Here is a 17,607-nt window from a genome sequence, read left to right as displayed (position 1 = left end):
TTACAACTCATGAGGATAACAGTCAATTTTATAATAGTTATTTTTCTGAAATGAGACATCTTCAATGACATATGTGGCTGACAAATGCAGAGAGCACAAAATGAGACACAGATTCTCAATGAAGTTTGTGGTGTGTGTGCTTGTGCATGAGAAGCAGACATGAGAAGGATCAGAACCAGGTATAGTGTCTTTACTCCATGCTAGCAGAAGGTGGTGGTAATGAACTATTTTAGTTTGTCCTCCGCCGGAAACAGCAAACGGAAGAGAGAAGAAATTTGTCTGTTGTTGTTTGGTAGTAACGGACTACACGATATTTGGATTACGTAATTAGATTACAAAAACCAAGAGTCTGCAAATATAATAGGATATATATATATTTTTTTAATTACACGATTAAATAGTAAACAGCAAAAATAATTTACTGTTTTTGCTCTTTCGTTTTAAAAGAGCTTTACCTCGCCGGAGCCTCGTGTGAAGATGGAGCGGACTCGAACAGCTTTTGACCACTGGATGCACAGACACCACTTCACGTTCAGGGATACAAGAGGGAGAAACATAACCGTTCAGTGCAACCTCTGCCTTCCAAAGATCAACATCTTGTCCACTGCGAGGGACTCTACATCTAATCTAAAGAAGCATTTGGAGGTACATTTGCGTGTTTTCTCAATTTTAACATCCAAAGATTGCTGTTTTATACTGTGTATAACCCCATGAGTTTGTGGAGCGAATATGCAAAAGTAGACTGTTTTTGGTAGATTCGCGATCGAGCACAGATTAAAGCTTTTGTTACATTTCTATATGTGAATACAAGGATGCACGAGATAATATAATTTTGTGACTTATAAATACAGGTAGGCGCTGGTTTTACTTTAAATGCTTTTCATGCAAAGTTTCAAGCGAAACGTGGGGACAGAATCAACAAAAGTGGGAGTGGTTTTGAGTTTGTAGCCAACAAATTTATTCTATTAAAAAGTGTTAAGTTGGGTGCTAAATTACCCGCTAGTAATAACGTACAATAGATCCAGTGATGGAATGAGAAAGCTTCATTTGATATCGCATTTACTATTCGCAAACTCGGTAGTTTCGACTCTAACATATAGATAAAAGGTTTGTAAGGCTTGTTTACACTTTATAAAATGTTTTTGACGCAAGTTAATACGTGTTAATTTGTGAATGAGGGGTAATACCGCGTGTACGTTTCACGGTTTGTTTATTGTGCTTTACAGAAGGAAATGCCGCTTGTGTTACAATTATAAAATATCCAACAACTCCATCTTACTGTATGCTTGTAAAATATAGTCTAAGACTTAGAAACATGCATATCCTCGGTAACGTTAGACTTATTATATTAAAAATAGAAAAGCAAAAGCTCGTCTGAGAAAATGGCGGACGGCAGTTCGAAGGTGGGATTGGTTAGTAATGTTTTTAAGGCGGGCTATCTACAACTTTGTTGTATGTTGTGTCCAAAATAGTCCCCTATCTCTTATTTAGTGAAAGTCTTATAATCCACTACACTAGAAAGGGGTGAATGAAAATTGGAGAGTGAATTCAGACAACTTTGATTTATAAAAGAGGAAATGAAACATTACTTTGCAGAATTGTTTATATAGGCCTTAGTATAACGTATCCCCCTCCCTGTTACTAATTAATACAATCAGTATTCAAATGTTTGTATAGTTTAAAGGATAGTTCACCCAAAAATGAAAATTGTCATCATTTAGCCTACTCACCCTGAAGTTTTTCCAAACCTGTATGAATTTCTTTCTTCTGATGAACACAAAAGAAGATATTTTGAAGAATATGGGTAACCAAACAGTTGATGGGGCCCCATTGACTTCCAAAGGATTGGGAAAAGAAATACTGTGGAGGTCAATGTCACAATACATGTGGTTACTGACATTCTTCAAAATACCTGGTTTTGTGCTCAGGAAAGGAAAGAAGTGTATGGTTTTGGAACAACTTGAGGGTGAGTAAATAATGACAGAATTTTATTTTCTAGGTGAACTATCCATTTAACCATGTATGTTGTAGTAGAGCTTTACGGGATTGAAAAGGTGCACTGGATAATCTCCACCCTAAATAATGCACAATACATGGGATTGGGGTGATTTTAGACACAGCTAAATTTTCAATGGCATGGTTTGAGACATGTTCATTCCTAACAGTGTGATGATTGATTTATTATTATTCATCAAAGCACTTTATCTGTTCATACTAGCAATGTAATGGTATGACGGTTTTACGGTACACGGTTTTAAATAAAGACGTTATTGTAACACGAGTTAGGGTTTTTATTTTGAATTAAATCAAAATAAGACATTTTACTGTTCACTATACGTTTAATTAAGAGAATCATAAATGTCTAAATTACGACTTTCTCCTCTTTCATTTAAGTGTCACTCACCTTGCCAGATGCGCAAACGGCAGCACATCGAAATGTCGGAGCCTGAGCCTCTTTTTCTCCCACCCAAGCGGCTGAAGTCCGCTGTCTGGGAGTATTTTGGGTATTTAAAAGACCCAGGAGGCACCATCATTGTTGATGGTTATCCAGTTTGTAGAATGTGTCGGAAAAAAGTGTCGGCACGGGCGGGCAACACTTCAAACATGATGCACCATCTCCGTGACCACCACCCCAAGGAATTTGCAAAGATGAATGTAAGTGACAATACTATAAATCGACAACTAATAAATTGTAGACCGCCTTTCATAAAATACATAAGCAAATGGAATACACTTCAGGTTTTGAAATTAATAATTTTTTGGTAGGTCAACATTATGTTGGTGCATTCTGTAAGCCCTAAATGCAACATTACTATAGGGCAACATAAAAAAAAAAACATCAAGTGTATAATCGTGTTATATTGTACCGTGAAGATCTCATACCGTTACATTTCTAGATCAGCTGGCCTGAAAGCTACTGTCCCACTTTGTCCAACATTTTAAAGGATAGTTCACCCAAAAACAATTGTCATCCTTTACTCATCCTGATGTTGTTCCAAACCTGTATAAGTTACTTTTGTCTGTGAAACACAAAAGATATTGTGAAGAATGTTTTGAGTAGGGATGTCCTGAGTCATTGAATATTAAGTATCTGCGGATACAGAGTCCCGATCCGATACTTGTAATTTCCTAGTGCTTGGTGTACAACTTCCAGTACAATTAAGTTATTAAAATCAATCTAATGTATTGGCCGTGCAGAGAGTTTCTCGGGGACAGGGACTCAAATGTAAAAATGGGGCAAATGCAAATTTCTTTATAAAAATAATAGTAATGCAAACAGGTCATTGGACTACACGCGTATAAAAAATTAAAAATGGGTGTGCCATGGATAAATAATGGAATAGTCTAAGGGTACGTTTACACGACAACGATATGCTTAAAGTTGAGAAATTTTTCCTTTAAGTTTTCGGCGTACAGACGACACCATTGTCAAAACGAATCCCTATTTACACGGATCCGCTGAAACGACTAAAAATACTGTATTCTGCTATAGACACTATAGACTGAACACGTAATACGCATGTGCATGACGTCATCGTCTTCAGAGATTCATGTTTTTGTTGTTTACACAGAGACCGTTTTCAAAAACCCATTTTCAAAAGTTTGCGTTTTCAGGCACCCAAAACGCTGTTATCGTGTAAATGAATGGCCATAAGAAGTTTTTATGTTTTTAATTGAAAGCGGTGTCTTGTAAACAGCCCCTAAGCACAGACAATAATGAAATTATTTTAATTAAACCATATTGTTTATGAAAATGCAAGTTATTAATAATGAATGAAGTTTTTTTTTGAAAAAGAAACATCTTAAATTAATATTACTTTTTCAAATAAAAGCAGTGTGTGCGCTCAAGCTGCAGAGCTAAATTAACAGTCTTATATGAGATTAATCATATTTATACTACATAAACATATAACTTAAATGCACAAAATGATGCTAATGCACAAGTGAACTCTACATGCTTGCAGAATGTGTGATCCTGTTGTGGATGTGCTCTTCTCGTAACAATGCTGACACATGGCAACTAAACATGGCAACTAAACACAAAGAATTCACTACGTTTTGTAAATAGTGTTCTCTTTATAATGTTATGTAGGTTATATGACAGTCCCAATCATAGTCATTTATGTGCATTGCAAGTTGAGCTGCGTGCGATGAAGTTAAAGATGATCAGTGATCACACTGGTAAACTGGAGTGCTTTACCAGCACTAAATTAACTTAACCAAACACATCCTATGTAAAATTAATCAGATATGTATGCAACATAAACATAATATTACAACTTAAATCTGCAAAAAATGAAAATAAAAATGCTCAAGTGAAATTGAATTAAAGGAGCATTGCGTAGCTTTTTACTTAAAAAAAAATCTTTAAGATAGAGTTTTCATTTATACATTTATGAGCCAACCATAATGTAATAGAAAGAATGACACCTTAATGTCCACCACGGTTGCCTCTATCAGCCTGTAGGCTCAATTGTGTGTGGAGGAGTCGGGTCCAAATTGGCGCGAAAATTCACAAAATGTGACGTCATTCGCGTTCTCATCTACTTGGGCTTACATTCGGCAATCGCTAGCAGTAAGTAACGTTAGTGTTTCAAATGGACTCTGCGGACGGAAAGAAGCGGCCAGCCTCCAGCACAATCCAGACACCCACGGAAACTCCTCGTAAGTTTAAAAAAATAAATAAAAGCCTTATCTAGTTCGGCCAAAATAAAGTGGCGGGTATAAAACAGACCGGAGTTTGCTTTCTTTTTACTGCAAAGGTAAGACATAGTTACAACTCTCTGGTTGATGTGGTCGCACCGAGAGCGAGCATGAGACTGGCTGCAGTTTCTCTAACAGCCACTGGTGTCAGTAACGGTAAGAAATTTCAGAACCTACGCAATGCTCCTTTAAGTTACGTAGTCAGAATGTGTTACTCCTGTTGTGGCCGCACTCTTTCTGTAACAACGTGCTGAAATAAGGCAACTAACTCCAAATAATTCAGTGTTTTAGAAGTGTTCTCTTTATAATTTTATGTAATATAACATTCTCAATCATAGTGGTTAACGTTGTGCATTACTGTTTGACCGCGCGCTAAAGCTAAAGATGGTAAACTGAAGCGCTCTTTTACAGCATTTATTTTCTTACCCAAACGCATCATATATGTGATTAATCGGATATACAAAAAATAGTCACGAAGGCGTAACTCTGTTATAAGGCTGAGCAATTTTAAAGATTCTGCAATATAAATCAATATTTTTTTTCCCAAGAAAGTATCGATTTTTAAGCCACGAGTATCGATACATAAGTCCCATTCAAATCCCCCGTGTTTACCCCCGTTCGCTTTAAAGCTCGGACGTTTTCGGTTCTGCTGTCGGTACTGGAGAAAATAGAAAATACACGTAGCCTACTATTTGTTATTGATATAAAGACGTAATCTTGAACATGTTTATCTCGCCAGCCAGTTCTATGTATAATAATATTAAACCATTTGTCTGTGATGCAATTTTGCTATTCGCAGCACGGAATCAGCACGATCGGTGATTGTTGTAAAATGCATTCTCTACTGGTGCTAAATTGCAGACGCGTTTAATCATTAAAAGAGTGATTAAAAGCACAAAAATCCGCGTAAGAGACGCTGTTCACAAGATGACACGCGCTCTGAAATGGACTGCAACAAAACAAGAAAAGTATAGGCTAGGCCTACTTAACTTTGGGCTTCATGTGCGCATCTAAACTATCAAATATACATAATAATATACAAAATGACCAGCTCTGAGATTCACTGAAACACAGTTTATTCACTGAAACACAGTTTATTCACTTGAACAGTTTATGTCTTAAATGGACGTAAATAGTTGGTAGAAAATGATGGTGCATCAGTCACCTATTAGATCCGCACTCGGTCTTAAAGGGGCACCGTCTAGTAACCTGCTGACGATGGAGCCATTAATGTGAATCAAACAACAAAAGGCACTCACAACTTTTCAATGAATAACTCAAACTTGTCCAGTCAGAGACATATATCGTGTAAATCAAGTTTTTAGTTTTCAGTTCAAATAATTCAATCCAAGTAAATGGAACACTCACAAGATGTCACCAAAATCACTCTGTCCCCTTTAAATCTTTCAGAAAATTATGTAAGTGTATCGAATTATATCAAATCATATCGTTGGCTGAATATCGTGATATATATCGTTTCATGAGCTGAATATCGTGTATCTTATCGTATCGTGAGATTTAGTGTATAACTACAGCCTTACTCTGTTGTGGATGCGCTTTTCTCGTAACGGCACAAAACATGGACAAACAAAGAATTCACAACATTCTTTTGCAGTAGTTATAATCTTATGTAGCCTATATGACAGACTTGCGCTGAACATGTTGCCTGGCTTACCTGGCTCTGATACATCATCTCTCCTGTATCCAAAATATTCCCAAACCACAGATCTTGATTTTTTTTTGTCCTTATCCTGCACTGAATTCTCCTTACCTGTTTCTTCCTTGTCATTCGATAATCCCACTGTGTTCTGTTCTTGCGTGCTGCATTCAGATTGCACATGGCCGTATAACTGCAGCCTAGAGATCTCTAAATAGGGGTGGGAGCTCCAAAATAAGGCATGGCTTCCTTTCATTGGCAGATAGGCACATGACACGCATGCATGATTTTTTTTTTCCACCAATCCAGTTTAGCACAAACTCTGCACCACGGAGGATTCTACAGTGCTGATTTCCTACACGAGACGGTCATCATTATACCCGAAAAAAGTCATTTAACCATTCCAATAACTCCAAAGCTGTTCAGTTAAGCTAAAAAAAAACTGCATAGTTCCCCTTTAACCAGTGAAATAGACTGCATGCGATATGAGATCGCTGAGACGGGCAGATCCGTAACTCCCCAACCGGACCTCACCGTACAATGGGACCTTTTTAGTTGCACTCAGTGTCACAACCCCCTCCTTCCCCACGAATCTGCGAATCCGGGACACCCCTGTAGCTTTGAACACAGTGATAGAGTAAAATTTTCCCACGTGCTGGGCTGAGACGGCTCAAGTTTTTGTCGTAAACTTCAGTCCGAATGCCACTGGCCATGAGCTCTGTGACAATTGGCTGAAGCCAGAGCCAATGGTGAAAGTCTCTGCGCGTGGCGAAACCGCCCCATTTCGGAGGTTCTGTCCACTTTTGAAGTTCACACACCATTTTTGGAGATCTCCAGTCTGCAGTTATACATACTTGGAAAATGCCAGCTGAGCCGCTTTCTCCTCTTTTCAAAAGCGCTTGCATTCCAGATGTGTCTGCTGTTACTAAGCAATCATAAGCCACGTTCTCCATGAAGACGAAGAAGTTTCAGCAAAGGATAAATGGATTTCCAGCCCTTGCATTAGCTCTACTACTACATATATTTATGGAGACGTGCAATAAAAAAACCCCGCCCTTTACAGCTATGATCAGCTTTTCATCCATCTTGGCTGAGCTTTCGAGGTTGTTATGGAAAGGATCAGCTGATAGGTTGGTTCTTGTCACATGACCTGCGGTGCACTTGCGGCATTCTGAAAAGTTGAGATTTTTTTCTCGCTGCGGTGTAGACACCTGAAAAAAATTAAATAACATTTAAAATAATGAACTTGAGCGTGTGAAAGACACGACATGTGAACGGTCCTCGGGGGGCTGCTGGAAAAATCGTGCTTTCTGCGGTTGAGAAATCACACATGCTCACATCACGATTTTATTACTATTTCGATTAATTGCACAGCGCTAGCAAGAACAGACCTCATTGGTTCTTGCGTGTCACGCACATTTGAGCTTCTTTTCCCTTTAATGGCGGTTGGCAAACCGACTTAAAGGTCCATGTAGCCACTGCATTACAGCTTACGTAAAATAAAGGATCGGGCTTAGGATAGCCTATACTGAACATTTAAAAAAAAAAAATATATATAATAAAAAAAGCTTAATCAGCCCTGATACTGATCCATAGATGGCTCGGGACATCACTAGTTTTGACTATACAATTTAAGCCACTGGGGCCAAAATAGAATTGAGCCCCATTGACTTTTATTGTATTGATAAAAACAGTTCAAGAAGGACTTGTGTCCATTATAGGACATTAATTTGTTATTGTTTTCAAGCCTAGAAGAAATAAGTTCCAAAAGACCTTTTTAAATGAAAAATAATGAATTCTTTCATCTTCTAGGGCAAGACATACCTATCAGTTAATGTTTTAAAGTGTTTCATGTGTCTTGGTTTCACCAAGTTTAAGCAAAGAAAATAAATGTCTTGTTTTAATTTTTCTTTGTCCTCCAGAGAAAGCATTCTGTGCCGTGTAGGAAGAGAATAAGGGATGCACAAAGCAGTGATGGACCAAGCAATTATGGACCAAGCATTTTGGAAAATCAAACGGAAGAATCATGTGAAGCAAAAGATGCTAAGGCCGATCCCACCATTTATTATCAAACACAATCCAGGCTAAATGCACTGGTTTTTAATTTTATCGTGGAGGATGTGCAACCCATTTCAATTCTAGAGCAACCTGGCTTCAGAAAGTTGATTGAAGCATTAAGCAGAGGCAAAAAAGTCATGAGCCGAAACGCTTTTATCACCAGGCTTGATGTAGCATTTGATAAAATGAAAGGGGAGATAAAAGCAAAACTCGACAAAGTACAGACATTGTGTACAACTGCTGACATATGGTCTGTGCAGGACAGAAGTTATTTCGGAATGACTTGTCACTGGCTTGAGGACAATCTCGAAAGGAAGTCTGCTGCTCTTGCCTGCACAAGAATCCCTATCAGCTACACTTGTGAAACCATTATAGCTAAAATTCAAGAAATTCACTCTTCCTATAACATTGAGAGCAAAGTTCAGGCCACTGTCACTGACAATGGTAACAATTTCGTGAAAGCTTTTAAAGAGTTCTCATCTGAGGACGACCAAGAAGTGGAGGACAGTCGTTTTGAGGATTTGGGCAGTATTCTTTGTGATGGAGAAATGGGTGGAGACTTCTTTCTGAGTTATTTCTTACCACCCCACCAAAGGTGTGCTGCCCAAACATTGAACTTGATTGCATCAAAGGATTTAGCAAATGCTGTCTCAAAGGGAACGTCAGGTAAACTGCACAGTAGCGCAACTGCAAAGTGTGCAGCGATATGGCACAAGACCCATTCCTCTACGGAAGCTACTGAGGCAATGGAATCTATTGCAAAAATGACAATCACAGTACCTTGCCTGAATAAGTGGAGCTCAGAATACTATGCCGTTAACAAACTGATGTCACTTACTGATTCACAGCTCAACGAATTGACTGAAGCATTGGGTGTCTCTGGTTTTACACCTGATGAAACTGCGTATCTCACAGAATATACAGATGTCTTTAAACCAGTGGCTTTTGCGCTTGACCTTTTGCAGGGAGAAGAAAAGTGTTTCCTTGGTATCGTGATACCAACGTTGTTGACCCTGAAAAGGAAGCTTGAGGAGAAGGCAGCAAACACCCGCCTTTTCTCCAAGGTCATTGAGGACACCGTTAAGGCAATTGACTCTGGCTTCAAGCAGGTATTTGACAGTTCTGATGCCAGATTGGCTACAGCCACCATGCCACAATTTAGATTGTGGTGGTTACCAGAAGATGAGAGGGAAGCTCTTCGGGCACAGTTGATCACTGAGGTAGTACAGGCAGACCAAGGGACTGAAGAAACCGAGACCAATGGAGGCTCTGTTCATGAGGATGAATTCTTCTCGTATGGACCTGGAAGTTCTGGCAACAAAAGTGGTAAGAGGGAAGCAGCAGAAGAGGTATGGCTGTATCTCCAGGGCACAAACAAAGATCTGAAATGCCTAAATGAATTTCCAGGTGTGAAAAAAGTGTTCATCAAGTTCAACACAACTTTGCCCTCAAGTTCCCCAGTACAACAGCTCTTTAGCAATGGGGCCAATGCTGTGACCCCAAAAGGAAATCATCTCTCAGATGAACATTTTGAGCGTGTACTCCTTTTACGTTACAACAGCAAAATCACCACTGCTTTGGAGTAATTCATGGAGTAACTTTGCTGATGTTTATTGTAAAATAAACTTAATTTTTTTTGTATAGTTCATAGGATATACGTCTGTCTCCCCCTACCACCCCCCAAAATATTACAACTATTCCAAACAAATGCATGTGCCACCAAATACAATTTGGAAAACATTTATTTCGTAGTAAATAAATTGTTTAAACAAAGAAATGTGTTACTTTTAAAGTTTGGACTAGTGGTTCTAGAACTGTTCTTAGAACATGGTAGTCATTGAATAATTTAGATGGATAAGACTATAGCTTACTCTAAATTAAGATTTAAGTCATGTTCAGAGCTGTTGTAAAATACTTTAAAGCATTACTGTAACCACACATTAATGCAACAAGTTGCTACATTGCTTAGCAACTGTAAACAAACTATATCACTTGGTGGAGGAACTGTTTATTCTGATTCTCATTACTAATAAAAGTGTTTTTGAACATTTGGCCTCTTATTTAATGGTTTCTGCAATTTTGTGAGAGCAAGAAGACAATTAAAAACACACATAGTGATTTTACCATGATTATGTGGGTTTTAGGCTGCTAATCTGTGTTTTTATCTGTGGTAAAACCCCACTAACACAGCCTTAAGTTGTGTATTTCTTTAACTTGTTCTTTTGGGATAGAGGATATGCTTTATATTGGACTATTTAATTGTTTTGACCTTTAATGTTTAAGAAGTTTGACATCCCTGATCTTATCCACTGCATTTTTCAATGTGGAAATAGGAATATTCAAGTCTTCTGATTCATTAGCCACCATTGACAAATATTTTGAAGAATAACAATCTAAATAATGTTCGGAAGCAACGTGACATTAAAATCCAGAGGCTGAGCTTCTTTCATAGATCTTTTCTGATGAATAATAAATAAAATTCCCTAAGTCTGAAAAAAACATTTATTTTTTATTACATTTAACCAATTTTTTAGTTCCCATGATTCACAAGCACTTATTTAAGAACAAGGAGTTTGCCTATATGTGAGATTCATTTTGTTAAAAAATTGATATCCCAGGCATATCTCAAACCGGGACGAGAGAGTACTTGCAGTTTATGAGAGCTGCCGTATGCAAGAACAGTACTGCGAGCAATACCAGTTATACCGGTTATAAGAAACGAACAGGTAATGATCTCGGTGTGTTACTTCGCAATCTGCTAAACATCGCTGAAGAACTACATTGCTTGGCAGAATGATTTTTGTTTGTTATAAATTAATCAATTTGTGTTGCTGTGTGCTTATTTTATGAAACATTGGCAGCTAAATTGTAGGAACAATTTGAGAAAATCCCTCTGTGCAGCTGTTTTTAGAATCACTAAACTACAGCTTCATGGGGCTTGTAAGGATTTTTTAATGTTTTTAAAAGAAGTCTTATGCTCACAAGGCTGCATTTATTTTATGGAAAATACAGAGAAAACCGAAATATTGTGAAATATTAATAAGAATTCTTATAATTATTTAAATATGTTAAAATTCAATTTATTCCTGTGATGTCAAAGCTGAATTTTTAGTAGCCAAATACTTCAGTGTCACATGATCAATCAGAAATTAATCTACTGATTTCTTCTTACTTTTACTGTTGAAAACAGTTGTGCTGCTTAATATTTTTGTGGAAACCATGATCCACTACCATTTTAAAGTTTACCGTTTAAAAGTAAGATCTTTTGGTGAATCCTGTTCTTATGAAGGTATATAATGCCATAAAGAATCGCATGTGCAGGGTAAGATTTGTGAAAGTGTACTACATAAGATTGCAAGCGTAAATCAAATTTGCATGCACAAGAAAAGATTTGTAAAGGTGTAAATCACCTTTCAAGTGTAAGAAAAAAAGATTTGCAGAATGTTTCTGTTATTTGTAAGTGTAATTCATGTATTGTGAAACTGCAGCTTCATGCTAACGCAAAATAAATAGGATCTCTATTCCTCTGACTTCCATTTTTCAGCGCTTACACTTTTGGCACGTTTTTTCCCCGCACAAATTTGGCCAAAAGCACTGCAAGCCTGCGAACAGCAATTTGCACCCGATAACAACAGAATCTTGAACTGCAAAACAGATTGATCGCGTAAAACAAACCTTTGTGTAAAAAAAAAAAACTGTTGCAAATGTCTAAATGACTTATGTGCATGAGGCAAAAGTTCCCAAAATAACCCGATTTGTACTGTTGCGTCTTTCTTTTACCTGCGCTTACAGTTTTGGCACGATTCTCTCACTAATTGAGTTTTGCTCTTCTCTTCTCTTTCGCATGCAAATTTAATTTACGCTTGCAATCTTATGTACACAAATCTTACCCTGTTCATGCGATTATTTATGGCATCATATTACCTTCATAATTTCTTTATTAACATTCTAATAGTCAAATAATCCTAACTGTTTCCTCTAAAATATAAATCAACCAAAACATTTTCAACATCGATAAGAACCATAATTAATTGAGAAATAATATATTATAACTGAGCTCTAAATCAGCATATCAAAATGATTTCTGAAGGATCATGTGACACTGAAGACTGGAGTCATGGCTGCTGAAAATTTAGCTTTGCATCACAGGAATAAATTACCTTTTAAAATATATTAGAATATAAAAGTTATTTAAAAAATAATACTTCGCAATATTACTGCTTTACTGTATTTTTAATCCAATACATTTAGCATTGGTGTGCAGAAGAGACTACCTTCATTTTTTTTTTTGGACTGTCAATACGTGTATTTGTGTGAGTATTCACAAGTCTGGTTGATCCATTTCATATCTGTGGGCATTACCTCAAACTATTTTATGGTACATTTTCTGATCATGTCATGTAATTTCTTTAGAGAAGAACCTAAAAGCCTAATAAATAAATACATTGTAACCTTCCATTCACTCTTATCATCTAATGTCTGGCGCTGCAATTCTGCCCTATTCATGTTCCTTTTGTTCTCCCTCTGCAGACCTTTCACATCTCTTAAGGGTATGAGACGTTGATGTCATTATTATTTTGTTTTATTCTGGCATTAAATCGCTTGCCCAGAATGCCCACCCACTTCTCTTTGAACCCAATATATATATATATATATATCCATCCATCCATCCATTCTCCAAACCGATTTATCCTCTGTGACTCTGGCCACGGACGTGGGACACCTGGACGGATGGCCAGTCCACCACAGGGCTCACAGTTGCACAGTCTGCAGTTCATGAACCCCCTATAGAGAAACCGTGAACAAGACCAATGGAATAAACAGTTTAATCAGAATCCAATTAACAGGTCATCAAACCATATTTTTACAGATTAAACACTATTACTAATAAGCAAATCAATGCATGAAGAGAAAAATAAGTTTTGTAAATTTGCATTGAACCTCCCCTCCATCCAATCAGATATTAGCCCCGCCAATTCAGCAAGGTGTAAACTGCTACCGTGCGCCTCCTGTATGAATGCCCCAGGTGGAAGAGTTCTGATGACAAATGAAGCTTTAATCCTTGTACGCTTTCATGTTTATCGTTAGAACTGAACGGTAGACTAGTTTTTGAATGAAATTAAATGGTGTTATGTATGGATTCCTGAGTGAACAACTATAATTATGGACAAACTTTAATTAAATGGAGTTAACTTAACTGTTCGGGAGTTGGACCACGCCTCAACCAATCACCCGGCTTCTCGAAACCTTATATCGGGCCGTCCCTTACAGTACTGTTTGTCTAGTTCTCTCAAACCCTCCCTTCCCTTCCCTTCCCTCTCTCATCCATTCAACCATCTTTACCAACCCCTGTTCTCTTCCCTTCCAAGTTGTATCAGGGGGTCATCACTCTGCTTACATTTAACTGAGATGGGCCGCCAACACCAGACGCCCAGATCAACCTGACTACCATTTCATTCCCCCTTCCTCTTCATCCTCACCCTATTCATCCCTATCTTTCTTCAATAAATAATTCTCTAACATTCATGGCTGTGGCGTGGTCCTTGCTTGTGAACGGGCATTTTCTGCATGACAGTGAGTAGATGGAAAGTATAGCCACATGACATAATATGCTTGTTAATATGATTTTAGTGTTAAGAAATGACTCACTATGCTTTTCTATGTAAAGTTATCCAATTTTACAACTTTTTGCAACTGTTTAATCTGTAGAAATATGGTGAATTCAAATGAAATTATGGGAGTTAATCTACATAATCATCTAGCTCCTCCCCACTAGACGTCCAGTGAGTAGGCACAAATGCAATTTGGGCCTAATGGAGCTAGAATATCCAACCGCACCCTAACCCTACCCACAACTCTATCCCTCCACCCCAAGAGACATCCAGAGAGGAGGAGCTAGATGTCTTTTGACTCTGCAGTGAGGACCACTTGAGACCGCCTGGGAATAGCCTACCAGGTGATATAAGCTTTTGCTTTATCTTCACTACTCAGCTAATACACTTCATTGCTCGGCTCTGACAGTTTTTCCTTTATCCTTTCAAATTCAATTGTTTCATTTATTTTCTTTCTTCTGTTTTTTTTTCGGTGTGGCAAACATAGCTGTCAACATTTGGTTTTCAAAATCCGGTAGATCTGTTGGGGGGGGGGGGGGGGGGTTCTCTTTCACACATTTCTGTTATTAGGCTATCAATGTAGCTGACTGCACAGTGAATCTTTCATAATATATACACTTTGTTTGTTATTATTAGAGGATTTGCCAGCATACAGAATTCAGCACTGAACAAAAAGTCCGTTCTGAGCGGTGAGGAGAGTCTATCTTAAATGCTTCTGATTGGCCATTGCGTTCAAGAAATCAACAAATATGTCTGTGATTGGCTACATCGCTCAACGCTTCAAACATGTTATAAATATAAACTCTGGCCTGTAAATCGTTTTTGTTGTTATTGTTGCTTTTCTGCAACAGATGAAATGCATCTAATAAGTATATAAAATGTATACAAATGCATATAAAAATGTATTAGTTTTTTGTGTTTTATTCATAAATATTTCTAGTTTGCGGAAGTCCCGCGAATCGTTTTATGAGTGAGTGCATTACCGCCCGCGCTCGCACTCGGCCATCAAATCTAGTCCCGCGCCGCACTCTATTTCGGGTTAAGTCTATAAAAACTATATTTCCGCGACTGCGCAACTGGGTTATAGGTTGCCAGGTTGAGATGACAAACGGGTTGAAATTGTATATATGGTGTGTGGATTGTGTGAATATAATGCATTTAATACAAGATCTGGCAACTGGTCAATATTAGACAAACATATTGTTCCGATTATTCATAAAGGAGTTTGGGCCATGCAAATTACGGGAGTTTCCCGGGAGAAATAACAAACCGGGACTGGGAGGGGTCCGGGAGATAGGGCTGAAAAACGGGAGAAACCCGGGAAAAACTGGAGTGTTGACAGGCATAGCTGTCAACATTGAACATTGAAAATAAGGGAGATTTCCCGGAATCCATCCCCAAAATAAGGGATTTTTTACACGATTCTTACCCACAAACTTAAAAAAAAGCACTAATTTTTAACAGTCTAAAGAGTTTATAACTACATAGGCCTATATAGTGAGAGAGAGAGAGAGAGAGAGAGAGAGAGACGTGTGTGTGTGTGAGTATATATGAGAGACAGAGAGAAAGAGACAGTGTGTGTGTGTGTGTGTGTGTGTGTGTGTGAGAGAGACAGAGGTAGAGGTAGAGAGAGACAGAGTGGGGTGTGACCGTAACCGTGAGACCGATGGTTAGAGTTGAACACCGTCATTAGAACTCTATTACCGCCAAAACCGTGTTATTAAAATATGTTTTACAAATATTTTTTTATCATAGAGAAATAAGAGAATGTTTAAATACTAATATCAGCTTACGAGGGAAACGGAGGCGGAGTTAGTGGTGCTTCGGAAGTTCGGAGGGTGCTGCAGGAGATGATTCGGGAGAGGTCTGTGCCCCTTTACCGATCAGAGCGCACGCTGACACGGAGTTAGGGTCAAGCTTTGTTTATACCATGGTTTATAGCCTACTCGACGCCTCTGCACGAGCGCGAAGGTGCGCGCGGCAAAAATGACGTGTTGGGTGCGCCTGACCCGCAAGAGCCCATTTCGCTTTGCTGTGTGCACGGCTTTTTTTGTAACAGCGCGCGCGGCGCCGCATCCTAGGATGAACGACTTCAAGCCGAATCTGCCCGAGCTTGTACGTCTCACACAATCAGAGCGTAAAAATACGGATATTTTACGGGAAAATTCTAAAACGGGAAGACAGCGGGAAAAGAGCTAAAATACGTGAGAAACCCGGAAAAAACGGGAGGGTGACAGACCTCTATGCATGACTCGGAGCCTGCATCTACAGTCCCCCACCGAGATTCCCGCATTCTCAGACCCCTCGTTTTTCGAACACAGCGCCTCCTGCTGTTCGAAAGATCGTATAACACCCGCACACAGAGTAGCCTACAGCGCACGCTTATCCAAATGCAATTAAAAACAATAGGATGCAATATTACGGTCTCCAAATAAATGATCCAATAAATATTTGCGTTCCCTGCTTAATGCATGTGCCAAAAAAACTCATTGCGATGGAAGGGATACAATTACAGATTGAACTATCTTCTGAAAAATAGTATGTGATATTATATTGCTAAAATGTTTTTTAATATTTTTTTTATTCAAATTCCAATTTTTCTTTCAGTTCAACCTATAATGGTCTAATTAACATTACCATGCTAACATTACAAAATCTGTTTTTTGATATTTTGAATGCGAAGCAAAACAAATCAGAATAGACAAAACACCAATAATAAACAATTCTGTACTTTATTTAATGATCACCTAAACATCATCTTGCTGTAAAGAAAAAAGGAAGAAAAAACTGTGGTCGTGACTTTACTTTTCGTCTTCAATTGCATTAAAAAAACTAATTTATAAGTCTCTTTGCATAATCATAAAATGATATTGTAATATCTCTATATCTCTATTCTTATTAGGCTGCTGCCACCACCTTTAATTATTTAGCAAGTATGGTCTGGCACCAGAAGACAACACACCACCACAACTTCAATCAAACAGTTTTATTGATAGAGGGGACTGCAAGGACAGGCTAAACACAACCTGGAAAAGCCGTAGAATTGCACAGAGCACTACGTGAATTCACTCACTTCATTAGTGACAAACCCCAGAATCAATTACAGTGGCACTTCAAACCCATTTAAAACCTCAACTTCATGCAGGTGTAAAATGGTACCCATGACTGTTCCCTAAACCTTCCCAGTTTCAGTCCCACCCACCTTTACTATCACCCTCTATTATTATGAAGCACAACTTTATTTAATACATTAGTTTAATTGAAAACAGACACAATCTTAAAACACTTAACTCGCCCACCGCGGCGTTGCCCCTCCCTACTGCGGGGGGGGGGGGGGGATTCCACGTAGCCCACACCGTTCCGTGACGAGAAATGTGAGCGATGTCGTCACGATGATTGGTATCAGGCAGTCTCAGTCAAACAAGGGGAAATCCCACCGTAAGTCCATTTCAAAAAGGGCAAAGTCCAGCCGGGCGATAGCATCAGCATTCCGCACAGTCGCGACGGCACTCCTAACTTCCCATCTCTATACTCTCTCCCCGCACCCGCTATCTATCTATCTTCATCGCCGGCGGT

General features: G+C 38.5%; 1 protein-coding gene across 2 annotated transcripts; it reads left to right on the top strand.

Moving 5' to 3' along the window:
- The first annotated feature begins 243 nt into the window (after positions 1 to 243).
- On the top strand, positions 244 to 10,467 carry zbedx (zinc finger BED-type containing X). 2 transcript variants are annotated; one of them, XM_077199212.1, is made up of 3 exons: positions 244 to 645; positions 2,395 to 2,655; positions 8,284 to 10,467. In XM_077199212.1, the coding sequence occupies exons 1-3, from the start codon at positions 478 to 480 to the stop codon at positions 10,003 to 10,005; spliced, it is 2,151 nt and encodes a 716-aa protein (XP_077055327.1). In that variant the 5' UTR covers positions 244 to 477; the 3' UTR covers positions 10,006 to 10,467. The 2 variants fall into 2 exon arrangements, with proteins under 2 accessions (XP_077055327.1, XP_077055328.1); XM_077199213.1 differs by lacking the exon at positions 2,395 to 2,655 and having other exon boundaries at positions 247 to 645.
- The last annotated feature ends 7,140 nt before the right edge of the window (positions 10,468 to 17,607 follow it).

The sequence above is a fragment of the Siphateles boraxobius genome, unplaced genomic scaffold, assembly GCF_051911475.1.
Source record: "Siphateles boraxobius isolate OS27281-9 unplaced genomic scaffold, OSU_SipBor_1 41, whole genome shotgun sequence".
Lineage (NCBI taxonomy): Eukaryota > Metazoa > Chordata > Actinopteri > Cypriniformes > Leuciscidae > Siphateles > Siphateles boraxobius.
The sequence above is the reverse complement of the archived record's forward strand: the minus strand, read 5'-3'. Positions and strand labels throughout refer to the sequence as shown.

Coding starts and splice junctions, on each gene's coding strand:
- zbedx (XM_077199212.1), top strand. CDS start 478: ATGGAGCGGACTCGAACAGCTTTTGACCACTGGATGCACAGACACCAC. Junction 646..2,394: donor ATCTAAAGAAGCATTTGGAG/GTACATTTGCGT, acceptor CTTTCATTTAAG/TGTCACTCACCTTGCCAGAT. Junction 2,656..8,283: donor AGGAATTTGCAAAGATGAAT/GTAAGTGACAAT, acceptor TTTGTCCTCCAG/AGAAAGCATTCTGTGCCGTG.